General features: G+C 42.8%; 4 protein-coding genes across 12 annotated transcripts in view; 3 read left to right on the plus strand and 1 right to left on the minus strand.

The window, feature by feature from the left end:
• LOC133841368 (uncharacterized) overlaps positions 1-10,775 on the plus strand; it is a 28,043-nt gene extending 17,268 nt beyond the window's left edge. The window contains exons 3-12 of one of the 6 annotated variants that reach the window (XM_062273785.1): positions 4,110-4,180; positions 4,642-4,739; positions 4,783-5,807; positions 6,046-6,639; positions 6,790-7,230; positions 7,289-7,861; positions 7,916-8,132; positions 8,260-8,480; positions 8,540-8,709; positions 9,826-10,775. In XM_062273785.1, the coding sequence (XP_062129769.1) occupies positions 4,110-4,180; positions 4,642-4,739; positions 4,783-5,807; positions 6,046-6,639; positions 6,790-7,230; positions 7,289-7,861; positions 7,916-8,132; positions 8,260-8,480; positions 8,540-8,709; positions 9,826-10,476 (4,061 nt within the window). In that variant the 3' untranslated portion in view covers positions 10,477-10,775. Of the gene's footprint in view, positions 1-4,109; positions 4,181-4,641; positions 4,740-4,782; positions 5,808-6,045; positions 6,640-6,789; positions 7,231-7,288; positions 7,862-7,915; positions 8,133-8,259; positions 8,481-8,539; positions 8,710-8,869; positions 9,195-9,825 lie in introns of those variants that run through there. The other 5 variants (XM_062273786.1, XM_062273787.1, XM_062273790.1 and 2 more) reach the window with 5 other exon arrangements.
• A 545-nt stretch (positions 10,776-11,320) lies between these two features.
• Positions 11,321-17,237, plus strand: LOC133846275 (telomere-associated protein RIF1). Its single transcript, XM_062281133.1, has 4 exons — positions 11,321-11,560; positions 11,666-14,189; positions 14,259-14,533; positions 15,647-17,237. Exons 1-4 carry the CDS (start codon positions 11,465-11,467, stop codon positions 17,030-17,032), a joined length of 4,281 nt encoding a protein of 1,426 aa, XP_062137117.1. The 5' UTR covers positions 11,321-11,464; the 3' UTR covers positions 17,033-17,237.
• A 2,504-nt stretch (positions 17,238-19,741) lies between these two features.
• LOC133846276 (glycerol-3-phosphate dehydrogenase, mitochondrial) lies at positions 19,742-23,659 on the plus strand. Of its 3 annotated transcripts, none has more exons than XM_062281137.1 (8): positions 19,742-19,970; positions 20,701-20,848; positions 20,917-21,073; positions 21,271-21,380; positions 21,461-21,573; positions 21,651-22,510; positions 22,575-23,278; positions 23,352-23,659. In XM_062281137.1, the coding sequence occupies exons 2-8, from the start codon at positions 20,747-20,749 to the stop codon at positions 23,484-23,486; spliced, it is 2,181 nt and encodes a 726-aa protein (XP_062137121.1). In that variant the 5' UTR covers positions 19,742-19,970; positions 20,701-20,746; the 3' UTR covers positions 23,487-23,659. The 3 variants fall into 3 exon arrangements, with proteins under 3 accessions (XP_062137121.1, XP_062137118.1, XP_062137119.1); XM_062281134.1 differs by having other exon boundaries at positions 19,745-19,970; positions 20,695-20,848; XM_062281135.1 differs by lacking the exon at positions 19,742-19,970 and adding an exon at positions 20,076-20,214 and having other exon boundaries at positions 20,695-20,848.
• Positions 22,691-25,939, minus strand: LOC133846277 (cyclic GMP-AMP synthase-like receptor 1). 2 transcript variants are annotated; one of them, XM_062281139.1, is made up of 4 exons: positions 25,704-25,939; positions 24,140-24,873; positions 23,861-24,075; positions 22,691-23,798 (listed from the first exon to the last, which is right to left on the minus strand). In XM_062281139.1, the coding sequence occupies exons 1-4, from the start codon at positions 25,870-25,872 to the stop codon at positions 23,681-23,683; spliced, it is 1,236 nt and encodes a 411-aa protein (XP_062137123.1). In that variant the 5' UTR covers positions 25,873-25,939; the 3' UTR covers positions 22,691-23,680. The 2 variants fall into 2 exon arrangements, with proteins under 2 accessions (XP_062137123.1, XP_062137122.1); XM_062281138.1 differs by having other exon boundaries at positions 22,691-23,802; positions 23,865-24,075; positions 25,704-25,938.
• Between the last annotated feature and the right edge of the window lie 1,277 nt (positions 25,940-27,216).

Consider the following 27,216-nt stretch of genomic DNA (forward strand, 5'->3'; position numbering starts at 1 on the left):
GCCATCGTTCCTCACCCCTGACCATTCACTCGACTGGTGCTGCAAACACTGCAATTAGAATGCATGCAAGCACCACATTCTTCCACACATTCTACATTCTACTACAATACAGTGTTCAGCATTCAGTATCAGGCAGCAAATTGGCCCCAAGGTTCGTTGGTTTTGGCATACCATTAAGAAAATGATGCAAAGACCCCAAGTTCTTATAGAGTGAGTGGCCTCCCCACATATTCCATTCGCCCATTCTTACCATCGACTCTGCAGCGAACAGATCTTGCAAAAGTTGGCTCAGAATATGGGTAAAAGCAAACATTGAAAACAAATCTGTTAAGTTTGTTAACCTGGCTAAACACATTGCTTACGTCAACAAACGTTACGCAATTGATAGATTGCGTTTAAGGTTCTCTAACAAATAATAAAAGTGATGCCTAAAGAGTATCCAATTGGCTGCAAAATATGAATGATTTTAATAAACAATTAAGTTTGTTTCCAAATATTTTAAAATCTATTTATATTATTTATTATATTTATGACAGCATTCAGAACAGAATAACAAAACAAATAATTGGTTTTTATGAAAAACATATATTCATTAGATTCACACATTAATTCCCAAAGCTATTAACTACTCTTTTAAATAATCGTTCAGCATAATGTCATTAAAAGCGTAATGCGGCAAATGGAATGCGGCTATAAGATCTCGCTTATTTGGTGATTGTTTAAAATGATAATTAATTATGGCAAATGAATGCTAATTGTTTATTTATTTAGTTATCACAATTTCCGCTTATTATTATTATTATTACTATTATTATTATGATGCCCGCAGTTCGAGTCAAATAGTCAACCCAATGATTACTTTTAATTTCTCTGCAGGTTTTCAGTAGCCCATCATCATTAGCAAGCATTTTGCGCTGAAATCAATCAATAGTTCATTAAAATGCTTTTCTTTAGCAAAAATTAATTGCATTTTAAATAACATAAATAAATTAGTCACTCGTTTTTTTCCCATCTCGTGTTTATGTTAATAAAAACTGAATAAGCTTTCATGCGAAAACTATGAAAATGAATCGAACTCGCGTTAAGTTTGGTGCTGAGAATCATTATCATTAACATTATCAATTTCATTTTGATGTCTGGACAAACGACGCATCAGGTTCGACTTTCGAAATGTGCGGCGAGTTCAAGCGCAACACTCAAACTCGAATCCGAGTCTGAATAACGAATAACGAATACGAATACGAACTCGATATTCATGCAACGCAGCCTCCAAAATCAAAGGTGAACAACTTTCGCGCTCGTGAGAAATATGACAAGAGTAAAATCGAAACAAAATATGAAAAATAGCCGTAGAGAGGGACAGCAAAGGCGAGAGCGAGAACGAGAGAGAGAGAGAAAGAGAGGCTGCATGTGAAATGAGAAATCACTACACCTGCCAATTTAGTCTCAGTCTGTGGCCCATTCCCTGTTCAGTTCCCATTTAACAACTGGTTCCGCCCAACCAAATTGCCTTGCTCCTGTTGTTGTTATTTATTAATGGCCACAATTGATTTATCGTTCGGCTATCAGCATATTTTTTTGTAATATGGCGCTGTTTTTTACCTTTTTTTGCCATAACTTAACCCATTTTTCTGGCGCTTTGGAATTATTTTTTCTTATATTTTTGTTTTTGGTTTGAAGTTGTCAAAACAACTTTGACCAGATGTATGTGAAAAATGTATGTGCCACTTAAGTACAGGTGCAGAAAACTTCCATATACACTTGAATTATTCAATGATTCTGTTCGCATATTCACTTCAATTACGCCATTGAAATCAAAAGTCGCAAAAGTCGATTGGTGACCTACAAAAGCGGCAACAACGTCTACAGATAGTGATCAGCATACCCTGTAAAAAAGCGAGCTTAAAGAGGGGTCGCATGAGTTGAGAATGCGAAAGATACTTTTATATGTAGATTTAATATATTTTATCTATATATTATGTAGGTTTGAATATCAATCTATGTTTTATCATCCTTAATTATCATATCCTTATATCATATCAAATTTAAAGCTTCAAGAAGAGTCGCATAAGTTGAGAATACGAAAGATACTTTAAGATCTTTATATGTTATATGTATCTATCTAACTTTGTACATGCAAATATTCATATATTGTTTAGATTTATATTTTATCTTCCTCTACAAACATCTATCACATTAAGTGATATCTATTAGTCTTACCTTCAAATTATTCTACTGATTCTTTAGTGTTATTTTCTGCTCGTAATCAACGACATCATCGACAACATCGCGACAAAAAACACTTCTGTCTATTGCTGTCTGACCATATTGGGCAAATTGTGCAAAAAGACTGCACAAGACTGAGGCAACTGAATGCATTCATGTGGTCATTCAATGAGTGTACTCATAATATTTGGCCAGTCGCCAAGCCAAGCATTGAGGATGGCTAACAGTCCGTTCAATCTGTTGTGCCACCAAAACAGCAGTCATCATAATTTTCCAACTTCCTTATTTGTCGACGCTAGACAGAGGGGATAAAGAGTGGCCAGGGGAAGTGGGGGAAGGTGTAGCTTAAAAGTGAGACTATTGCGCTCCTGCTTTCGCTTTCAGCATCTTGGAGTCTGGGCATCGCTATAACCATTTAATGGCTTCAATTAGCGGCTCGATCCGAGTGTATTGGCTGACAACGATGTGCGATCTACGCTTTTGCTTGGGCATTGATTGGCCAGCTTCCCCTTCCCCACAGTTTGTTCCCCTCTCCTGAGCTGAGGTAAACTGCAATTTTTCACAGCTGCGACGAGGTTATCGCATTGCTCTTATGCAATAGTTGCGAGCATATGAAATTTGTCGACTCGCGCGGCAAGAAGAAAACAAGAAAACTTGTAATGCGAAGATGTGTGTGGCACTTGGCCACACTCGTTGGTGGCTCGTTGATTCGCTGCTTCAGTGGCTCAGTGGCTCAATTGCTTTTGGTGGTTCGCTAACTTCCTGTACTTAGGCGGCCTCGCATGGAGACTGGGCTCGGCACTTGCTGGAATTTGGTACGCAGGTGCGCAGAGGAGAGTTCACAAACACAAGTCTATTCATGAATATACCCACTCGAGTGCACTCAAAAGCGCAATGCTACGCAATGCAGAACCATAAAACCTGTTCAGCTCGACTGCTGGCAAAACATTTAATTATGCGATACATATTTCAGTTAAGCCAATTGCAATTGGTTCTCTCTCTCTCTCTCTCTCTCTCTCTCTCTCTCTCTCTCTCTCTATCTATGCAACTGTAATGCCTGATCAGCCAGGCCCAACTGCATGGCCTGTTAATCAGCAAAGACGATGACGAAGAATAATCATCGCGATTATCGTCATCATCATCATCATCATTGTTGTCTACATAATTGCATTGCCCCATTTGTTAGCTTTCTTTGAATAGACTGCAATTGACTCGTAACTCTTTGGCCCAGAGCTTGTTTGCTTGTGCTTCCCAAAGCCATTGTGGCAATAAGATTGTTAGAATGCCTATTTACGGTCATCGATAATACATAATCTTGTAGAGCTTCTAAAGGTAGTAATAACATAATGAATGCTTTAGAAATTGAACGCATAATTAAATGCAGCTTTGACCATAGACATTATTTTTGGGTTGTAAAACAATGTTTTAATAATTTGATCAGTATTCTATCTAAAGAATAAAAAACTGGTTGCTAGTCCTCTCTGCAGTAAAATTATCTATTCCAGTTAAAATAAACTAATACTTTTTGAGTAGTAATAATGAACTAACGATAGTCATATTAGAAGTTGTTTGATTAGTATATGATCGATTCATTAAAAGCAAAAGCAATAATTAAATAATTTAATTTTTTTTGTATGCTACTTTTTCAATTCTAATCTTAGATCCTCTTTAATTAATTTCCGGATTCTAATGATGAACCTTTTTAATCTAATACTTGCAAAGTGCTTGGCATGTCAACAATAAATGCCCCTCATGTTTGTAGTTTAGTTGAAAGAATTTAAGCAATGTAAACAGTAAAACTAATTTGCTGGGAAATTATCGCAAGACATCTTGAATTAACGTTAATTAAAATACTTATCATTTGTTTTCATTTGTTGTTTCAGGTTCCATACGCACCTCTTTGTTGTCTGGCACACAGTTTAATGTTACCTGGCATTTGGCCTATGCGCACAGGGTAAGTTGTGGAGCCGACTGGGGAGCTGAGCTTGGGGCAATTAAGTTGCGCGCTAATCAAGATACCAGAGACACTGCACAATGGCAGTCAGTGTTCTTATCTCGACTCTCGAGTGGAGCATAATTAGACAGACATGTGCATCATGCTGGGCATCGTAAATGATGTAATGATTGCCACACATGCACGACAACCAAAGCCTAGATATGTATAATACTCAGTATCAGACTCAGACCTAGCCTGAGTCAAAGTCAAAAACATTGCGTTAGAAGTTCTCATTATTGAAAAGGCCAATGGGAATTACCTTTTGAAAGCAAGTCACAAGTTCTCAGTCATTGTTTTGCGCAATCTTCATTATATATAGCAGAGAATTGCCTTCCAAAGTCACGCCCACTCGCACCTCCCATAACCAAGTACATATTGGATTCAATGTGCAATTAAAAAGTTCATTTCAATTTTTCTAGGGCGGCTTCCGTTTGCAATTGCTGGATGCACTCGACAGACCCGTATTGGACCTAACACCTCACGTCAATGGCTCGGAATTTGTGCGCACAGATGCGACGTAAGTTTGCTGATAAGCTATGCTGTGATTCTACCTCTAACAGATCCCCCATCACCTACAGGGCTCAGTCGTATATGGTGAGCATTCCCAAGGATTTCGAATGCTTCAATTGTACGTTGCGTCTGCTGCGTCAGGCCGATGAGTGGTCGACTGCCTATCGCTTCTGGTCCTGCGCTGATGTGGACATCAAGCAGCGTAAGGATTTCCGTGAGACCTGTTCAGGACATGGCAAAAACATTGCATCGCGCTGCAAGTGTGATAAGAACTTCTATGGACCACAGTGTCAGTATCACGATGAGTGCAGCAGCAATGCCGACTGCGGTGTCCAAGGCAAGTGCATCGATATCGACAGCACCTCGTTGCCCCGTCGTCAGTGCTACTGCAACTTTGGGTGGTACGGTATTGGTTGCAACAAGCGTTCTCCCTATAAGTCGACCAGCCTGGATCTTACTTCCTATACAATGAAGGAACTGTCGCCTGACTATCATATGTACTGGCGCCTGCTGGAGGAGCAAAAGGAGATTGAGGTCGTGCTCAAGGTTAACAGCACCTCTTGGGTAGGCTTGGGCTGGCGTCCACGTGGCATGACTCCGGAGTGTAAGAACTTCCCGTTGTTGCGTGATATGGGAGATTTGACAACAACCCTCGAGAGCTCGGCTCCTGAGCCAAAGAGCGAACCGGAGCCTAAGAGCGAACCAGAGCCCAAAAGTGAGCCAGAGCCAAAGAGCGAGCCGGAGCCAAAGAGTGAACCCGAACCCAAGAGCGAACCGGAGCCCAAGAGCGAACCCGAGCCTAAAAGTGAACCTGAACCCAAGAGCGAACCGGAGCCAAAGAGCGAACCGGAGCCCAAGAGCGAACCCGAGCCTAAGAGTGAACCAGAACCCAAGAGCGAACCTGAACCATCAAGTGAACCTCAAGCAGAGCCAGCTGCCGAACCGAGTGCAAAGACAAAGCGCGTTGCCAAACACGATCCTGACTTCGGCAACATTGATGGCGTTACCTCAGTGGCCACCAGTGTCTCCTATCGCGTCAGCACAAAATCAGGACGTAGCCGCCGCCAAGCAACAGGTAAGAATTCTTGCACACATTGCTTAGTTTTCGCACTTGCATTCAATTAGTTTAGCTTAATTTTTGAATTAATACGAGTAGTTGCAAAACACACAACGAATCCTGCAGATCCTGTAGAGAACTTACTGCATTTAATTATTGCTATCCTTGTTGTGCTTCTACTACGACCACTTTCAATCCCGCACCTAACACTAAGCACGCAAATCTATTCTCTACGACAAATACTATATAACAACAGAGCCAAATAGCACAGCGGAACCAAAGAGCGAACCGGAGCCAACAAGCGAGCCGGAACCAACGACAAGTGCACCGGAACCGAAGAGCGAACCTGAGCCGAAGAGCGAGCCGGAACCAAAGAGCGAACCTGAACCAAAAAGTGAGCCTGAGCCTAAAAGTGAACCAGAGCCCAAGAGTGAGCCGGAGCCTAAGAGCGAACCAGAGCCCAAGAGTGAACCGGAGCCTAAGAGTGAACCGGAGCCCAAGAGTGAACCAGAGCCTAAGAGTGAACCGGAGCCTAAGAGCGAACCTGAGCCTAAGAGTGAACCGGAGCCCAAGAGTGAACCTGAGCCCAAGAGCGAACCAGAACCTAAAAGCGAACCAGAGCCCAAGAGTGAACCGGAGCCTAAGAGTGAACCGGAGCCTAAGAGCGAGCCGGAGCCCAAGAGTGAGCCCGAACCCAAAAGCGAACCAGAACCCAAGAGTGAACCGGAACCCAAGAGTGAACCAGAGCCCAAGAGTGAGCCAGAACCTAAGAGCGCACCCGAACCCAAGAGTGCACCTGAGCCCAAGAGCGTGCAAGCTCCCAAAAAGTCCGCAAATCTTGAGTCAGCAGGTAAACCCACACGCCTTGGTAATGGTATTGCCTTTTCGATCCCCCGATTTTCACTGTATACTAACCGAGTAGATCCCACATGTCACACACAATTCACAACATTCCTATCTCAGTGGAGTATCTATTATTGACATAGTTTTATTTCCCTAGAACCCAAGTACAAACTTAACCCGTATACACCTCGGCACGACTTCAACCCCATGGACTGCACAGATATTGTCATTGGCTCGGCACGTGGCATGGCCAGTCGCGTGGGAGATTACTACTCTCGGGATCGTTCCACACCCAAATTGGACGAGGTCTATGGTGGTAAATCCGATTTGGCTTTGGGTACCGGTTTCGAGGAAAATGGTGTAACCACCATTATATTCCGCAAGAAACTGGTGGCCACAGAACCAACCGATCACACATTGGACGATGCGCTCACTCATGTCATCTGGGCAAGGGGTCAGGAACCACAGAAGTATGTGCATGTGCCAGCCTCCGGTTTAGAAACTGAGCCCTCATCCGTTAAGGACTTCTATCAACCGGATGAGCTGAAATACCACGGACATCAAATGCAACGCGGCGTCACCCAAATTAACTTCTTTGGTAAGTATAAAGAAAATAGCAAATGAAAAAAATCTTATAACTCCACAATTCCCTATAGAAAAAGATAAGTCCGCTGCTGAAGTTGATCGCAATGATCTGAGCACAAATGTGCTTGACAATGATTGTTATGGCCACTGGAAATATCCCTCAAACTGCTCGCCCCAGGAACATACTTGCGAGTACTACGCTTCATGGGAAACCGCTGGACGTGGTGATGATATCCGCTGGCACATCGAGACGACGAACACACAAACCTGGACAGGCATTGGCTTCAGCGATGATCAGCGCATGTCACAAACTGATGCCATTATTGGCTGGGTTGATGGACGCAGTGGTCGTCCCTTCCTCATGGACACCTGGGTACTTGGCTACGCTCCACCCAAATTGGATGATCGCCAGGACATTACCAATGCTTCCGGTCGCATTGAAAAAGGTGTGACCATCTTAGAATTCAATCGCAAACGCATCAGCAACGATGAGCAGGATCTTTCCTTCACCGATGATCATTGTCTGTATCTGTTCTTCCCCGTACTCGGCGGTGCCTTTAATGTTGTTAACAAGAAGACACGCAAGCACGAACAGGTGCCAGTAGTTTCGCCCCAACGTGTTTGCATCAAATCCTGCGGCAAAGGTATGAGGACTTTCTCACTTTCATCGAAGCGATATTAATAACACTCTTTTGCAGAACTAGAGGCTGTTTTTGTGGGTACTAGCACACCAGCGCCAAGTCGCTTAGTGTATGCCGTAGGTGTGAAGTTGATGAACTTGGCCGAATCCTTTGAAGCCCCCAAGCCTGGCACTGTGGACTTTAATAATCTGGCTGCCACTATTTCGGACTCCTTCAATGGCATTCTCTCGACTATTCCCGGTTACTACAAGACCGAAATTATTGGTTTCGAAAAGTAAGTTACTTTCTGTTTATTGGAGATTCCAACGCAAAATTCTTATTAGCATTACTCGAATGTTCGCAATAAGTTTGCTTTATCACTGACTTAAAAAATGCTGTTACATTTAAACTTCTTCTTGTAGAGAGGGCAGCTCCATGGTAGCCAAGGTACAGGCACTGTTCGACAAGTCCGATGTGGAGAAGAAGCACGCTCTGGATACGAATAACATTGAGAAGACGAGCGAGGCGGCCGTTGAGAAGAATGCGGAAGTTATCAAGACAGCGCTACAAGATCAATTGGCTACCGGCAAGGTGGGATCTCTGACAGTGGATCCACAGTACTTGGACTTTGAGGCTCTCGAATGTGAGCAACTAATAAAATGATAACGATTTTATATTTTTTAACAAGAACTCCATTTACAGTTAAGAGTGCTCAAGAACCCAGTGCTAAAGACACGTTGCTGTCCTTCTTCGATCTGTCGGAGACACGTTTGTATATTGTGCTAGGTCTGATTGCAGCCCTTGTCCTGATCGCCTTGATTCAAGCCTTCTGCACCATATTGAAAACGTCCCGCAAGAGCAAAAATACCAAGGTAAACGTTAAAATAATTCAATTTAATGTATTTAGTTGCAGCGTTTTTAGCATTAACTTGACTACTCGTTTTGTTTAGCTGTAAGCTTGGCGCACTTAATAAGAGTTCAATGCTGACACCGATTAATAATGTTTATTCAATTGTATAATGTTATTTTAAGCTGGTTTACGTAATACCCGATGAATGGCGCATATATCAACAGCGACAGCACCAGCGATACTATCAGCCCTCTAGCGATCTATAAATTCGAAAACAAAACCCACCAAAACTCTAAAAAAAAAACCGAAAAATTAAAAAAATATAAAAAAAAGTATATCTCACTGCCTGAACTGAACAAAATCGACAACTGCCCAAAGTACTCAAAGTATAACCCCAAAAATAGTTAGCCAAATACATATATCAGATCTGCGCGGATATCGTTAAACATGTACTATATACGCTCTATATGTGCTGAGTCGCGTTTATCAAAATTCTGTTACAAAAATGAATTCATTGGTAATTTAAATTCCTTTTTGTTAATTGTTTATTTGTTTTGTACTTATTAACAAATGACTTAATTTGTGACTACTACCAACAACTGCTAACATCTAATCAAAAACCCATAATACTGGAAGGTTTCTTTCTCTCTTACTTTCTTATTCACACTCTTCTCTTTCTTTCTCTTTCTTCATTCCTGTATGCGATTTAACTTAATGTTGTTTTGTTTCTAATTAATTTCAATACATCTATTTACTTAATGTATTTCTTTTCTGTAGCCAAACCAGTTAGCATTTGATTTTCATACTAAAAACTATGGTCTTTTATCTTTCACTATAATGTTTCCATTTACATATCTTCTATCTGTAGCCGATCTTTGCTTCACTTTTGGCATAAACGCAAACACACAACAAAGCACATTCCAAAAAGCAATTATAGTACATAGTCCCTCAACGATGTCTGGCGCACTGTAATTCCCCAGAGTTCTGAGTTCCGTTTAGATTTTAGATCGTATTTGTTTCTCGAATTCGTAGCAAATGCTGACTGGTTATGCGCTAAGATCTGAGAATACCCCACAAACACCACCCCATATTCCAAGACTTACATTGTAATTTTGGTGTAAATTCTTTTTGCTTGCAGGAGAAACTCATACAGAACTCTCCATGGAAAGAGTTTGCCTCCAACACGAACTATGCCTTTGATCCATATGGTGAAACCGAAGAGAAGCACATGACAAGCAGCACCACCGCAAAGGAGAAGGCACGCAATCGTTCCACGTCCAGCAGCCAACAGACCACGCTGCCCATGTCCCACTCACCCACAAGCAAATCCCAGATGTACTATGAAAACACCAATGGCAAGAGCAGCAGCAATGGCCATGGCAATGGCAACAGCCGCTCTAATGGTCGCCACATGACGCAAGAGAGCAGCGCCGGCGGCAGTATGTCTACTGCTCCAGGACCTTATTCCCGAGGTAGCTATGCGGAGCGTGCTTATTCGCTGCCCCGCCAGAATCATCATTATCAACAGAGCTCAGCAAACATGCAGCCATCTGGTTATTATACGCACGATCGTCGGGCTGCGCGACATGAGCGCGAGCGTGAGCGGGAACGAGGCGAGGAACGACGTCATCGCCATGAGCGGGACTCCAGCTACGATAGATCCCGCGATGATCCGCGTTTGAATGGCGGCGCTGATACGCCAGACTTTTACTTTATGCCATCGCAACGCAAATACTCCGGCGAAGTAGTGCGCGTCTATGTGGACTACAACAAGGATCCGAAGAACTAGGAACAGACGCACACACGCACAGAACAAAAACATCCTCGATGAGAGTGCAAGCACAACAAGAAAGTTACAATTTATTTAAAAAATTTTGATTTAAGCTTTTCTTCTATCATTCCGTCCTTCTTCCACAACCTCAATCTGTTGCTTCTCGTTTCGATTGCCATAAAGCAGTTTCACTGCATGCGTTTCACAATGTTGGGGGGACGAAGGATTCCCCCTTTTCACTTTGGGTGCGTAAGCTTTATAATGACGCACACACAAAAAAACAAACAAACAAACACACAGAGACAAACAGACAAAAAGTTAATGATGCAGTTCAGGAAATGTTTAAACAAATGACAAAAAGAAATCCACAGTTTAGTAAATTGTAAATATTTTGCATAGAATTTAATGGTCTGAACAAGTAAGTATTGATTCAGGACTTTTGCAATGTTTTCTCTTCAATGTGCAAAGAAAAATAGTCACTGTATTTAATCAAATTAAATATATGTATGTTAATCTAAAGTTTAATAATGTTGAGCGCATAATACGACGATAATACTCGTACAAAATGTTTAATTTTACATTACAATACATTAATTAAGTACATATTAATAAAGCTAGACATGTAATATACAGTAAATGCGTGCGTTTTATTTATTTGCTTATTTTTTAAGTACAACCCTTTGGTAATATTTAAGCATTTCAAAAATGACCGCCACGATAGCATTTTCGATTGTCAGCAGTCGAATATAAGTGTTGCAAAGCACGTCTATTATCGATAGTTGAGTTCGATAGGCCGTGTGACCATTCCCCGAGCAGAATATTCAATATGTAGCCACACTGAAAACAATCATATACCATCCCTATTGCTTGGAGATTCGCGCGCTTTTTTTTACTGAAAAAATCTGTATGCTCTGTAATTAGACGCATAATTATAAAACTTATGTGTGTTGTGTGATAAAACAATTGAAAATAAACTACTAAAGCACTTCAAAACAAACGCAACACAATGGATGTTGATGCAGAAGAGGGTCAAGCGTACCACACGGTGCAGTTGTCTACAAAAGAAATGCTAAAAAACAATCGACGTCAACATTACTGCAAAGTGAGTGAAAAATCAACAATTATGATTTTTCAGATTTTTTCTGCTTACTTCAGCACTTTCCACGCACTTGTATGTTCATATATTTACTGTTTTCAATTAAATTAGATGATTGACCTCCTCGCCAGCAGTTGCAAAGCTTCAGGTTTGGTAAACACCTCGTTCACTAACGAGGAGCTCGTTCAATTCTGGTTGGGCGACATTGCGCCTCTGATGTTTGATGATGATCGCAGTATACAGAATAGCGCTGTTGCTGCGCTAGCTGAGGCTCTGGTTGCCCTAGATGTGACTGTCATACATGAGGCCAAGTGCTGGCCACAATTGCGCAGCGAGTTTGTCACAAACTACACAAAGAACATTGGCGAGATGCGCGATGCCAAGAACAATAATTGGCACAAGATCTGGACCCTATTGGTACAGATCATGGACAGCGAACTGCTGCGCGGCTGCACGTACATCAACAAATTCCTGGCAGTCGTCGAACTGGGCTTTCGCAATCCCGACAACGGTGTGCGCTCCGAGGCCTTCCTTTGCTGGCGTGTGCTCATCAAGATATTTGCCGCCTACAATGAGCTGGCGGCGGGCAAACGATTGAGGCTTTTGCTTATACCCTTGCGCACATCGCAGTCGCGTTCAGCACACGTCAGCAGTATCAAGTTGCGTGTGTGGTGGTATCTGATAACTTGCCTGGAAGATGAGCTGCCCAATTTGTTTGACAATGTAGTCGAATACTTCTTAAGCTTCCTTTTTGGTAGCGGCTCCAGCAAGGCACAAGCCACAGGCTTGGCGCACAGCTATCAGACAGCCCGTGAAATGGCCTTGCCCTGCCTCGTTGCACTGTGGAACATGGAGCCAGCGTCGGAGGGATTGCAACGCAGCTTACGCGAGCTACGCCTCGAGACGCTCTCACAACCATCGCCGCTGATGAACATCGAACACATGCAGCAGCACTGGCGTCCCATGCTGGCAGCCGTTATAGCGGCAATTAAATTGGTTTCCCGGCAGGATGACAGCACCGAGGCCGAACAGGAGCTGCTGCACCTGCTGCTGCGCAATCTGACTCTCGCGATGCACAAGCTGCGCGTCGCTCCCTTCATTGTGGCCAGCTGCACGGAGCTGCAGAAGACACTGTCTGGAGATGGACGCATTGTGCGCTCCTTCTTTAACACATACGCTGGCGCCGGTGCGGTGTCGGAACGCGTCGACTCGCTGTCAGTGCTGGAAGCCTACATGAAGCTCTGCCTAAAAGCGCGCTCCGAAGTACCGCCTGCCATACTGCAGCGTTGCATTACACTCATCTATGCTCCCGAGCAACTGGAGGCTCACAACACCAGCGAATTTCGATTGATAAACGACTTTGCCGTGCTGCTGATGCAAAGCAACGATGACGAGGATTACGAAGCCTTTGGCGTGAAGTTGCACATTTGGCGACAGCTTTCGCAATCGCTGCTTAGCTATCTGCGCGAGAATCCCCTCGAATATCGTGTGGCCCACAATGCCATGCTACTGGACAACTGGATTTTGTGGCCGCTGCAGTCGTGCTCCAGTTTTGCGGGACGTCGTGCGCACAGCGCCTTCGATGGTGCCTTCTGTGAGCAGTGGAAGCAACTCGTCAATTCCGGTCACAATGCCAACGAACGTAAAGAATTTGTCGGCCAACTGAAGACAGCTCTCGTTGATCTGTTGAAGAACAGCAGCAAAGAGGAGCCACATTTTGCAGAGCTGTTTGATATATATGTTGGCGCAGTACTCAAGCTGGGCATCTGCAAGGATGCACCGCTCTACAAAGACGTTTTCGGCGTGCTACAAGCGCTCTTTGAGCGTCCAGCGTTGTCGCAGTCTCTTCTCGAGGGTTGCCTCAACACGCTGCGCAATCTGCTGCTGGAGCTGCGACAGAACGAGCTGATGGTCATCTTTGATGCACTAAAACCAACGCTGGCCGCTGCTCTGCAATGCTGGAGCAAACGTAAGTGCGACGGTAGCTTCCTCAACGAGTGGAAACGCGCCATACAGGAGAAGTTCCGCAAGCTAGCGATGAAGAGCATGACCAATCAACTGAAGGAGCTCTTCAAGGGCGATGATCTGTTTGTTATTATACCGTCCGTGTGGAGTCTGAATCCCGACAAGCTCACCGATCGTCAGAAGGAACGTTTCGCCGAAAAGTCCGACATACCAGCTCTCTACAACGACATGAGTCAGTCGCAGGACTCGTCCATCAAGCCCTGGACACCCAAGAAAGTGGTGATTGCGAAGAGCAAGCAGTCGGAACTGGCGATTGGCGGCGATAAGGAGGATGTCACCGAGGCTAACGATGACGTTGTGGTCATCGATGAATCGCCCCCAGCAGAGTTGCCAGTGGTGCCAGCCACGCCCACGCGTCGCCGTCAAACCATCGATGAAGTGCATAGCACTGAAAAGTACAATTTCCGCAAACCACGCACACCACCTGAAGAAGAGGAGCGGGCTACAAACAAATCCTCAACCGCCTCCAATGAGGACACACCCATTCGCCAGACGCGCCAACGCGCTTCGCAAAAAGACAACAAAGCCGAGCAACCTGCAGCTGCGGCTGCTACCGAAAAATTGCGCTCACCTCGCAAACAATCGGCGCCAGCAACCCCGACGACAGCAGGTAAAAAAAGGGATTAATGTGTTCTGCTTCTAAGATCCTTTGTCTAATCTTTGTTCTATGTTTTTGCAGCTGTCAGCAAACCTGTTGTGTCTCTTGCTAACAAGTCGAAAGATGCTGTCAAAGCCATCAACATGCAAAGCGAGGATTTGTTTGCAGATTTGTCAACACCAACACCCCTACAGCCAAGTGGGCATCTGCCGTCCGAGCTGGCCAAGAAGGCATCAAGTGCACCGGAAACCCAGCTGAGCCCCTCACCCGAACAGCTGCCAGCGGAGCTCATCACCGAACCCTTGCCCGCAGCAGAGATGTCGCCTAGGAAATGCACACCACGACTATGCAATCTGGTAAGATCTATATGTACTTATAATATATGGGTAATTCTCTGGCGGAATTTGTCGTGTTAGATACTATTTACAGTGAAGAAAACTTAAACTGAAACCATTCTAAAAATAAGTAAAGGTTTTTCTTATACGATATGTAGCTCTGAATTAGCACTATATTTAGAGCTATGATTGATTTTACAAATTTTTTGTGTTATACGATAAATTATATAAATTCATTCATTATTTAGTTTGTGTACGAATTTGGGCATTTTTACAAATATCTTAAACTAAAAAATAATTCCGAAATCATTCTTAGCTCTAATTTATGTGATAATCAAGAGCAATAAGATTCATCCTAACATATTTTTTTATATTATAGTTTTAATAATTAATAATTGCGTACATTTAAAATTAGCCCAAAAATAGTTTACATGTTATATTCAATATTGGAGAAAATTTAACATTGTAAAATTAGAGCACAATTATTTTACAAATCTAAATCTTTAAACGTAAATGCTTTGATTACTTCGGATTACTGCATGAGTTCCGAGGTTTTCTGTATGGACATTTCAGCTATGAAATTACTATCAAATGGTGCCACTAGTCGACCTAACAAATGTATTCCAGCAATTTTTTATGGAAAGTTTTAGTTTAACGCACATCTGTCGTCAAGTTGAACCATTTATCAGCTCAGAAAAAGTATTGTACGATTTGCAAGTGCCAAATATTAAGGAGAACACATTAGTTTGAAATTATATATTTCTTTTAGAACTTTTGTAAAATATGGTTTTGCAAATAGCGACATTACTCAGTAATTGTTGATTTATCTTATTATCTAGAATTTAAAATTAGATCCAGCTGCAATAATAATAATTATTTATTTTTGCACATTTAAAGAGATCTTTACAATTTTAATTAATGTATAATTCAATAGATATATTAAGTTTATGGAGGAAAAATTCAATTATCTATTGAAAATAAATGTGTATACTCATTTAATTGTAACACATTTAAAGCCTTGGAAATCTATTACTAGTAAAAGTGAAGAAAAGATTAAATCTTAATTTAATCAACGAACTTTCTGATAAGAATAATTATCGCCTCAATTAACCAACTTTACTGCTTTGCTTACAGAATTCTCCACCGGATCGCAAGCAGACCAACAACTCGTCGAGTCCCACGCTGCGTCCCAAGCCGTCAGCTCATCTGACAGGACGTGGCGCACAGCTGATCAATATGATAAGAAACAAGAAACTGGATACTGCAGCGCTCTCCTCCTCCACCTCCAGCTCCGCATCGTCGTTAGCCGGACCCTCGACACGTAGCCAGTTGACGCCGGCGCGTATCGCGGAGCGCTCTGAGCTGGTGTCGACGCCCACCTGCGAGCTGAACGAACTGCCCGTGGAACACACATCGACGCCCATACTGCAGGCCAAAGAACTGTTGATCTTCTCGAAGCGATTGCCCTCGCCATCGGCCAGTCCATCGGCATCCATACTGAAGCGCAAGTTGCGCTGCGAAAGCATGGATGACTTTGAGTCGCCGGCAATGAAACGCAAGCGCGTCAGCTTCCACGATCCACCCGTTTCTGTGACCAAAGAGTATTTGCGAGATGCCGACGAGACGCGCAGCAACAAGTCAAAGCGTTGCCTGCTACCGGACAAGACAACAGCAACAGCATCGCCATCGGAGGCACGACAGGCGTTGAAGCGACGCGGTCGCTTGGATAGCATCATTGAGATTGAGAAGTTTGCCCATGAACAGACGGCCAGAAGTGCGGACAAGTCGATGGACAAGAGTCAGGATGCCATCGAGGATGAGGCATTCGTCACGCTCAAGTGGAATGAAACCACAACAATGACAAACACCAGCCACGTTGCCGATAAGCCAGATACAGATGGGGCAGCAACAACAAGCACAACAACAGTATTGCCCCGGCGTGACTTGGCCATTTTGGACACAGATGCCGCACTGGATCTGGTTGTGGAGCAATGCTCGCTGGACAATGTGCTGGAGCGCTACTTTGCCAAGGCCAGTGGCTCCAATCTCAAGAGCGCTCACACTCTGGCCAAATTCCTGTCGCATCAGATGAATAGCAACGACAAGTTGAAGACTAGCGTGCTGGAAACGCTCTCGGAGAATCATTCCAAGGAGTTTCTGGATCATGCCGTGCGCGAGAATCTCTCGTCCGTCGTGTGCGATCGTCTCAATCCCAACTCTGTGCTGGAGTACATCTGCGCCAAGTCCAAAATCAACAACAGCTGCCGCAGCAATTTGTTGGCCCAGGTGCCGGGCATGATACGCCTGGAAGCGGAGCGTATGTCGCTGCTCCAGCAACTGCTGCAGCAGTGCAGCCCCAGCGATGACCAGTTGCTCGATCTCATTGGCCAGCTGATGCAGTTGCGCGCCGACAAGACCGGCGAACGCAACAGCAACAGCGCCGGCAACAGCTGCGGGGGCATCGCCAACGACGACGACAATGTGGCCGAAACCGCTGCAGACTCATCCTCGAATTTGTGAGTCGCACACCTCAATTACTTTATTTGAACAAAGTATTTCGTATTTATTTGCGGCCATTTGTCAACCGTCAACCGACCCTCCTCCATTATTATTTTTCCTTAGTTTAAGTTATATTTTTAAAGCTTTTTTCGCCCTGTTTTATGCCAGCTTTGTGGCTAATCTTGATTACAATTACATCAAATAAACACAAATATTTTAAACCCCAGATGCTGGTACTTTTATTACAACATTACTCACTTATGTAGTATATGTATGTTTTGTGAAAGTTTAGAAATATTTCACAGACATTGTAATTCCTTGCTATGAAAGAAAGTATTACAAACTACTCTAGCTTTAACAATTTGCTGCACATTGATGTAGGCTTCAATATAAAATCAGATTTTAAGCAATTCGAACTATTTAAAAATAACTTTCAACTTGAGTATTCGATATTAACCAACCTTTGTAAGTTGTTTATTAGTGTTTCTGAACAACTATTTTTAAAACATTTGTTTTAACAAGAGGTTGTAATATGTCTAAATACTGTAAAAACCACTTCTTGGCAATATTACATTATTATTTAAGCGTAGTTAAATTTATGATTTTTATTTTGCTAAAATTTCATAATAGAATATAATTTCTACTAGGAGCATTGCCATCAAATTTTGTGTGTCTAACTCGTATAATCACTGAGATCTAGTTATTTAAAGAGACGATCAGTTCGGCAATGAATAAACAGTTAGGAGTGAAACGAACAATTTATGGCTGGTCACAAATTGTATCTGATATCAGCGAGGGCTGTGAAATGCGTACGCGCCTTGCCCTAGAGAAGGTGATTCGCTAATCCGAATAGCGTACAATGTAAAATTCAAAGTCAAACACTCATATTTGTGTATTTCCATTTGCCCCTCTACGAGTAGAATGCCATTGATAAGGTTCACGTGCGCCCAAATCGTTTGCCCCTACAACTACACACATATAGTTCTATACCTATCTTGGCAAGCTTTATCAGTCTGCGTCGCGTCGCATCGCGTCACGTCGATGTCTATCCCGTTGCCTTTTCCATGTGTGTATTTGTGTGCGCGAGCTTTAAGCTTCCGCGTGGGTGTCAAGCACGCAACAGATGCGTGCGATGCAAAATTCTTTAAAATATATATTTACCTGAACAATTCTATAGATACGATATCATTGTGATATGATACAATGATCGTATACGATACGATACAATGTGAGTTTTTATATTGTTTTAGTTTTGGTAAAACGAAAATAGAGGAAGTCGCGTCGCGAAGGTTATTTGTAGGTCTGCTTGGCTTTGTATCTGTATCTGGGTCTGGGTCCAATTATAAAAATAGCAATGGAATATTTCAGTCTTTCTGTTTTTTTGTATTTTTTCCTCGTCTGACTAGTCTACAAAGTACTGGGCACTGACCTAACTCACCAGCGCAATGACGTCATACACCATCATCATGATCATCGTCTAGTCTCTGTCTACGGGGCAAATGACATCCACGGCATCTTCACTTCCCCTTGCACACGGTATTCCGACGTCAGCTGACAATTAACACTGGACTTGGGACACGTTTTTTGCTTCTTTTTTTTAAGGGGTTATTCAATTTGTTAGAGTCTCTCTACTAAATGATTCATTCATAAATGAAGTGAAATACGTTAAGCACTTGACGAAATTGCGCTTATCTTTAGGAACCGTTGAAGAATACACTATTCAGCATACAAATGGAGCATTTTGGGAATTATGCTAATCCATTTCAAAGTCTTATCGGTTCCCAACTTGCTCGCATAGAAACTGATGGTCAGAGAAATAATATAAAATTCCAATGTATTTCAATTCTATAGAAATATTTGAGTACTTCTGCTGAAGTAGCATATTAGTTTATTTATTCAAAACAAATTCCAAATTTGAGTTTCATTTATATTCCGCACAATTATCGTAAACTTTGGCTAACAGATTCGACATTTGCTGAGCAGTGTGTTATTATAATTATATTTTTCCTTCTCATGTCGACGCGTCGTGTCACAATTTGCCGCTTTTATCAGCTTAGATATTTGAGCGTATAGTGTATAGATAGACCCTCAAATTGAATAATCACTAAGTAATGACGGAGTCGAAATTCCTGCTCGACTAAGAGATTCCGCGGAAATTGTATTTTGTTTTTATTAATTTGATTTCAAATTCACATTGAAAGCACAGAGAACTTGATTCAGTTGATAAGCAAGTGAAATTTACTTGGATGAAGCCTAGCAATAGTGTACGCAATCAACCGCAGTTCAAATCAAGTATACGCAGCGAATGCCAAGCAGAGACTCGCCGCATTACAGGGTAGAATCGAGTACAAATATGTACCCAAAGATATGAAATGAATATAGAATTCTGCTCGCTGTGTCGGCCAGTTACAAAAAGCAAAAAGCATAATATAAAACGACGCCGTGTTGTGTTCGGTTCATCCACAAGGTGAACTCATTCAACACACTCACGCTACACGATTCACACGACTGCGAATAGTTTTTAGTTTATTTCATTTTGGCGATTGCTTGCTATATAGAATTGTGCTATAGCCAATTAGCTGCTTGGAAGCGAGAGTGAGTGTGAGTGAAAGAGAGAGATAGGTACGTAGGTACATATAACAGCTGTTTATTTTTGGGGGGTTGTGTCGTAAAGAAAGAGAGAGTGAGGAGCAGAGCACTGTAATTTGCAAAAGTTCTCTGAGCCAAAAAGCTGCACATGCAACAGCAACAGCAACGACGACAACAACAACAACTGCATCCCCAGCCAACGAACCTGTCGTGCCATACAGCTGGGTCAGCCTACAGACCGACGACGACTATCAAGCGAATCAGAGCTACGCAGCGGCAACAGCAGCAGCGGCAGCAGCAGTTAGAAGTGTATTCCAGCTGAGACGACAACGACTGCTTCCAGCATCAGAACATCAACAACACGACTACGGTAAGCTTTAATACTCATTTTGACCTAACACTAAGCGGACGCGGCAGCCACAGCGCCGCGAAGAAGAAGAAACTGAAAAAGTGACTAAAACTCTGATGTAATCATTCGCTGTTACGCCCGCAAAATAGGAAAAAAAATTTTCAAATTTCAATTCAGTTCTCAAAATCTTCTCGCTGCGTTGTCGTCGGGCTCGTCATTGTCATCGTTGTTTTCGTCGGCATTTTTGTGCCTGGAATCCTCCAAGGTAAACAATTCGTTTTCGTTCACGATCTGGATGAAGACGGCACGTTCTAGCGACGCAACTTAAAAATTGTGTGTGCCCACAATTCAGTTGCAATTTCCAAGTCAAAGCTCATGTTGAGTCGCAGTTCCTACATCCCCCCTCTCCCACGGCAAATTACTATGGAGCACAACGCTCCGCGCCTATATCGATTTAACACACACACATATGTGTATGTGTGCATACCTAACGTATTATTTGTTCCACTCCCCGCAAACGAACGTTGGAATGAAACACACACTTCCAATGCTGCGTGCGCCGGCAGCGCTCATTAAAAAAAAAGTTCGCAACAAAAAGCTTTAGAGAGTACGCTCTCTCAGTTTGTAGTACGAGAGAGAAAACAACACCTAGAGAGCGCGGGCATTTTAAAAGAGCAACAGTTAAAGCGGCGTTGATATGCCAATTAAATTTGTGTTTTAATTTGAAATTTGTCTTTTTAATTAGCAACAGCAAAAGCAAAGCAATAAAAGCGTGAGCGTGAGCGTGTTAAGAGAAGATGTCGTCGCGTATGTTTAAATTCGGCGTCACGGCGGCCAGCGCCTGTGTTGGCTCTGTGATAGCGTCGTGGAGCATCGATCGCTGGAACTCTCCACATGTGGTACGTGTTGCATGCCTTGCTTGACTTCCCTCCGGAATGAACTAAAAGGTGTGCTCCTTTATTTGTAGGTCAACAATGCCGTGCAACGTCCCCCTAAACGCAAGCGCACTCTGCCCATGCGCAGCGAACAAATCAAGTCTCTGATGAGCGGCGAGGAATTCGATGTACTCATTATTGGCGGTGGCGCCACCGGAGCGGGTTGCGCCCTGGACTCTGTTACCAGAGGTATGTAGCATAGAAATCGAAAGTGCCATGGCAACTGAAAGTGGATATGCCACTACTATTGATGTCTGTCTGTCTGTCCTGCACCACGTTCTTTCTTAGTAACTGAAGTCTGTTTTAAGAATAGGCAACCTAGGATCCTTCTCAAATCTCTTACACACGTTACCAGTAATGAAATATTCCTCTCTCTTTTATGGCAGGTCTGAAGACGGCGCTCGTCGAGCTAGATGACTTTGCCAGCGGCACCTCATCGCGTTCCACCAAGCTGATCCATGGTGGCGTGCGTTATCTGCAGAAGGCCATTCTAGGCGTAAGTGCTTGACAGTCATCAAAGTAGTTCATCCCTTAGTGCTAGTCGTAATGCTTGTTCTCCTTATCGCTCCGCTACAGCTAGACTTGGAGCAGTACAGGATGGTGAAGGAGGCGCTGCAGGAGCGTGCCACAATGCTTGAGTCGGCGCCCCATTTGACGCATCCGCTGCCCATTATGCTGCCTGTTTACACGTAAATAGCAACCAATCCTAGCTGTGATTACGTTATGTTAATGTGCTATGCTAATCGTTATCTCTTCCTCTGTGCAGATGGTGGCAGGTGCCCTACTATTGGGTGGGCATCAAGGCCTACGATCTGGTGGCAGGTGATCGCAATGTGAAGAGCTCGTATCTGTTGTCGAAGAACGATGCTCTCGAGCTGTTCCCCATGCTCAAGAAGGACAAGCTGTGCGGTGCCATTGTCTACTACGATGGCCAGCAGGATGATGCTCGCATGTGCCTCGCCGTTGCACTGACTGCGGCCAGACACGGTGCCACCGTTTGCAATCATGTGGAGGTCAAGGAGCTGATCAAGAAGGACGATGGCACCGGCAAGAAGGTGCTGTGCGGCGCCAAGGTCAAGGATCATATTTCTGGCAAGGAGTTCACCGTGAAGGCCAAGTGCATCATCAATGCCACCGGCCCATTCACCGACTCCATTCGCAAAATGGACGAGCCAACGGTGAAGAGCATCTGCAGCCCCAGCTCGGGTGTGCATATTGTACTGCCCGGCTACTACAGTCCCGATCAAATGGGTCTGCTGGATCCGTCCACCTCAGATGGTCGTGTCATCTTCTTCCTACCGTGGCAACGTCAAACCATTGCCGGCACCACAGATCTGCCCTGCGATATTACGCACAGTCCCCGCCCCACCGAGGATGAGATTCAATTCATTCTGAGCGAAATCAAAAACTATCTGAATGCCGATGTTGAGGTGCGTCGTGGCGATGTGCTCTCCGCCTGGAGCGGCATTCGTCCGCTCGTCTCCGATCCGAACAAGGACGACACACAGTCGCTGGCTCGTAATCACATTGTCCACGTCAGCCCCTCGAATTTAGTCACCATTGCCGGCGGCAAGTGGACCACCTACAGAGCCATGGCCGAGCACACAATCGATGCAGCCATTAAGGGTGAGTAAGCGTTAATATGTAAATTCTTCATCGATCTAATCCATTCCCCCGATCTGCCGAACAGCTTGCAACCTGAAGCCTGAGCGCCCAGAGGCTGTGACATCTTATCTGAAGATTGAAGGCGGTCAGGGCTGGACACCAACCATGTACATCAGACTGGTGCAAGATTTCGGACTGGAGTGCGAGGTGGCACAGCATCTGGCCAAATCATATGGCGATCGTGCCTTTGCCGTCTCCAAGCTGGCAACACTGACTGGCAAACGTTGGCCCATCATTGGCAATCGCATCCATCCCGAGTTCCCCTACATCGATGCAGAGATTCGTTATGGTGTGCGTGAATACGCTTGCACTGCCGTCGATATGATTGCGCGTCGTCTGCGCTTGGCCTTCCTCAATGTGCAGGCCGCACAGGAGGCATTGCCTGTCATTGTGGACATTATGGGCGAGGAGCTGCAGTGGTCCAAGGATGAGAAGGAGCGTCAAATCAAGCATGCCACCGATTTCTTGGCCAACGAGATGGGACACTCGATCAATCGCACATCGAAGGAGAGAATACCGATTAAGCTGTCCAAGGAGGAGATTCAGACATATGTGAAACGCTTCCAGTTGATCGACAAGGACAAGAAGGGTTATGTCTCCATCAATGACATTAGACGGGCACTCAAGAGCTTCGGCGATGGCGATGTGTCTGGCGAGCAGCTGCACGAGATTCTCAAGGAGATTGACACCAACATGAATGGCCAAGTGGAGCTCGACGAATATCTACAGGTAAATGGCATTTTATTTGGTAATCTACGAGCATTGCAAATTCAACTGTATGTACATATATCAAATTTATTAGATGATGTCGGCAATCAAGACTGGCGATGTGGCCTATTCCCGATTTGCGCGCATGGCCGAGCTGGAGGAGCAGAAGCACGAGGCGGCCAATCTCAAGCAGAAGATCAGTGTCGATCGCTCCGGTGGCGGCCTCTAAGCGACTTAATGATGTTAACGACGTCGATGGTTATGATTATGATGATGATGTTCATCTACAAATCAAGCACATTTTCTATAGCATTAAGTTCCACAACGAGTATACAAACAAAACTATCCAATTATTTCTCTTCTCTTCATTTTATTTTATTGTTAATAAAGTCTTGAAACTTACTCTCCCTCCCTCTCTCTCTCTCAGCCAATTATACAAGTCGATTGTTCTGCCTGTGGTTTATTAGCAGGAGGTGGAACTGGTGCTACAGCTGGCTGTCCATTCCGAGGCCTTCGCTGTGGCTCTCCACGCTCCTCGCGACTGCCTGTAAATTCCAAAAGTATATATTAATTTCCATGACAAGCTGCGATGCATTGCTGCACTTACTGTAGGAGGATCGCACAATTTGATTGATGTCACTGGTCAGATTGCCAGCGGCTCTCTTGAGGTTCGCATGCTCAGCTATGACACAGTTGAACATGTCGTGCCGTTGGTTCGTTGTGAAGGCAGCAAACATATCGAGATTGGGATCCCAGAAGAAGCGTAACTTGCCACGCCGCTGATTCACTGCCAAGCAACTGGCCAACTCATCGTACATCTACCACGAAAAGAGGGCAAACACTTTAATTGAGTTCGGAGCGATATCCCCAAACTTAACTTACATCGATCAGTATCTCGTAGAGTCTCTTGTCGCTCCAATAGGTTACGGGACGCACCTTCACCTGCCACAGCAGCACCGTCTTAATGTAATAGCTTCGAACATTTGCCATGTTTGTCTTTGAATCGCGGAATTTCTTCATCAGCTTGATGACATCCTTCAGCTTTTGTTTATTGTGCATCATTTCCTTTTCGGCATCATAGTAGGAGGCCCGGAATGAAATGTTGTTCGCTTGGAATGGCTTCATAGGTTTCGGTATTGCGTCCCAATACGGTATGTTCCGAAAGAATCTGAGCTCCTCGCCGCCCAACACATTCTGCCGTTCACTTAGCCTTATTGCTGGCACAAAATCCACCGAATATTTGCAGGGTGAATTTATAAAAATTGTATGAGCTGGACCGCATCGTTTGTAAATTATTTGCGAGGTCATGCCGTCCACAATAATCCGTTTTTCCATTTTATTGAGAGCTTTGGTAAATGCACCATTTATTAGATCCTGCAGCTTATCCTCCAATAATAGATTTTGGGCCGTAACTATTTTCTTTAGGACTGTAAATGAATCCTTTTGATGATCCTGTCTCTGCAGGATATTTAGCACCTCCGTCATGTCGAGCGTAACATTACCCGGTTTCCGTGGATCTCTCTTAACGATGATCCGATCGTTTTCGGGAAATTTCAGATAGATTACCAAATCGAACTCATCGGGCCTTGTAATTTTCACTTTATCGCCATAGCTTCCTGTAATACAAGAAATCCCATAATGCTATTACCATTACTTTTCTACTCTGGTGATCTAATCTTATCGTTATGTGTAATAGATTATATATTGCTAATAAAATTGACTAGTGATTGCCTTATCTTATCTTGAATAATTTGTTAAACTCAAAACCTAGTCAACTAAATTCATCGCGTTTTGCGGAAGTTGTTAAACCAAAGGAAGAAAAAAAGAAGGCAAACACATCGTATTTGATATGATCTTTTGATATAGGTAATTGGTCATTTTTATTAATAGGTACTTATGTTCTTTTTTGTATGCCCCGATATTATAGATGAAATTATATTTTATTTATTTCATTACGTATTTATTGCTTCCTCGTCATCAATTAAGGAAATAAATCTTTTAATTCATGTCTAATATATTGAAAAAAATAATGCAAAATTAAAGGAATTGTATATTTTAAAACAATTTGACAACATCCGGTGTAGGAAATAAAATGTATCTTAAATTTGTTGTTTAAGTATCAAATTGAATGCACATAATTATGTGTATATATACATAGTATGCATATTAAAAATATTTTTCTAGGTTGGTCACGATCTCATGAATTATATCTAAATACTTCAACGTATTCTAAATGCACTGCATAATTTAAAAATGCCCTTTACACAAAGTATCTAAGTAAACCGCATATGCCACTTGCACAAAGTATCTTTGAGATTCAATTAAATCAATCTGAACTCTGCCTTGCAATCTTGCAGTTGATAACGCCACGTAAGCAAAAGCTAGCAAATAATTAGCTCTCGCACTTTCTACACAGGCTACTAAGAATGTTCCAGACATAACTTACCTCCAAGTTTGTGTCCACACAACCATTTTCCCAGTGGCATCTCAGACTTCAGAATGGAATAAATAGTATCACGTAAGGCATTGTAATGGTTAGTGTATTTTTTTCGATGTGCATCGATATTAATAAATTCCGCAATATTTCTTTGCAATTGATTCTCCAACGACGCCATCCTTGAACACTACTTTCGCTGCTTCAGTTAATCTGAACTCGTTGAACGCGTACTGCAAACTAAAGACAAGAAACACAACTACAAACGATGAAGACTATCGAGGCGCACTCGCAACACAGACCGGGACGCCGCGGCCGATAGAGAGAGAGAGTCGAAAAGATTCCCAGCGGCACAAAGCAGAGAGATCGGAACAGAGATCTGTCGGAATAATAGGTTACCAATGTAAAAACCATAATAGATGGCTGGCTCTAGTTCTATGGAAAGAATAATGCAGGGATAACCAAATGAATTTGTAATAATAATAAAAATAATATTTTCTGCATACATTTTTGATGTACTCCTAAATTTTGAAATCGTAAATTTGAAAGTCCCAAAGCGTTGGGGTTTTCTGCTTCGGGTTTTAGCAAAAAAGAGGGTTGCATGTTCCCGCTGGCTGAGAGAGATAACGCTTATCTGCGAAAATATCAATATAAATAGCACTGGTCACTTTATATCTGTTTTATTTTCACTACAATTATATTTAAAGGTAAAAAACAATATGGATAAAATTAATCTGATTTGATAAAAATAAAAATGTAACTTCTGCTTTGACTTCTTTTCAGTTTAGTGACGTCACTTATATAAAAGTATAGTAACTCGCATTCTTACACCATGCGAGAACCTATCAAATGTTTGCGAGAGTCTTAAAATTCTATATATGTATATGTATAATCTATCTATAAACAAACCAAGCATATTTCGAACGCACAAACTGGTCAGCATGTTAACTGAATTTACAACTATGTGAAGAAATTCGAGTCCTTATAGCATGTCTGCTTACAATTTTTAAGGGAATTCCGGAATTATTGTATTGGTTCTTTGGAAGCCCAAAAAAAAGAGTGCGTTTCTCCCATGTGTACATTGTATGAAATTGATTAGATTCTTATTGTATTGATTGATTTTTTCGTGACTATAATATAAATCTCCCATTTATCCAAGTAAGGACGTGGATAGTCACACCTCAGCTTATTATCATAATATCTCTCTTGTAGCTTAGTATACTGTATATATGTAATATTTGTATACAAAATTTTGATGGAACTCGAAAGCGGTAAGAGCTTGAAAACAATATTTAATTAAAACACACTCTCTCGTATCTGTCTTACCTTTGGCGTTAGATTAGTTGGGGTATATGTATGTCTATCATCTACATAATTTTTCGCAAAACATTGAACAAAACAAATTATTACATATTATTTAATTTTAATGTGATTATATATGTAATATAATTAAAACAAAATGAGCTTGAAGATCAATAAAAACAAAAATGTTTATTTATTGGAGATTAATGCGTTTGTTAGAGAT

This window comes from Drosophila sulfurigaster, chromosome 3 (assembly GCF_023558435.1).
Source record: "Drosophila sulfurigaster albostrigata strain 15112-1811.04 chromosome 3, ASM2355843v2, whole genome shotgun sequence".
Taxonomy (NCBI): Eukaryota; Metazoa; Arthropoda; class Insecta; order Diptera; family Drosophilidae; genus Drosophila; species Drosophila sulfurigaster.

Bases quoted from the DNA above. Each gene is read 5' to 3' on its own strand.
- LOC133846275 (XM_062281133.1), top strand. From the start codon at position 11,465: ATGGATGTTGATGCAGAAGAGGGTCAAGCGTACCACACGGTGCAGTTG. The intron at 11,561-11,665 runs GTGAGTGAAAAA...CAATTAAATTAG, and splicing joins GACGTCAACATTACTGCAAA to ATGATTGACCTCCTCGCCAG. The intron at 14,534-15,646 runs GTAAGATCTATA...CTTTGCTTACAG, and splicing joins CACCACGACTATGCAATCTG to AATTCTCCACCGGATCGCAA.
- LOC133846276 (XM_062281137.1), top strand. From the start codon at position 20,747: ATGTCGTCGCGTATGTTTAAATTCGGCGTCACGGCGGCCAGCGCCTGT. The intron at 21,381-21,460 runs GTAAGTGCTTGA...GCTCCGCTACAG, and splicing joins TGCAGAAGGCCATTCTAGGC to CTAGACTTGGAGCAGTACAG. The intron at 22,511-22,574 runs GTGAGTAAGCGT...TCTGCCGAACAG, and splicing joins AATCGATGCAGCCATTAAGG to CTTGCAACCTGAAGCCTGAG.
- LOC133846277 (XM_062281139.1), bottom strand. From the start codon at position 25,872: ATGGCGTCGTTGGAGAATCAATTGCAAAGAAATATTGCGGAATTTATT. The intron at 24,874-25,703 runs GTAAGTTATGTC...CTTGTATTACAG, and splicing joins GTGTGGACACAAACTTGGAG to GAAGCTATGGCGATAAAGTG. The intron at 23,799-23,860 runs GTGCAGCAATGC...ATTTACAGGCAG, and splicing joins GTGCGATCCTCCTACAGTAA to TCGCGAGGAGCGTGGAGAGC.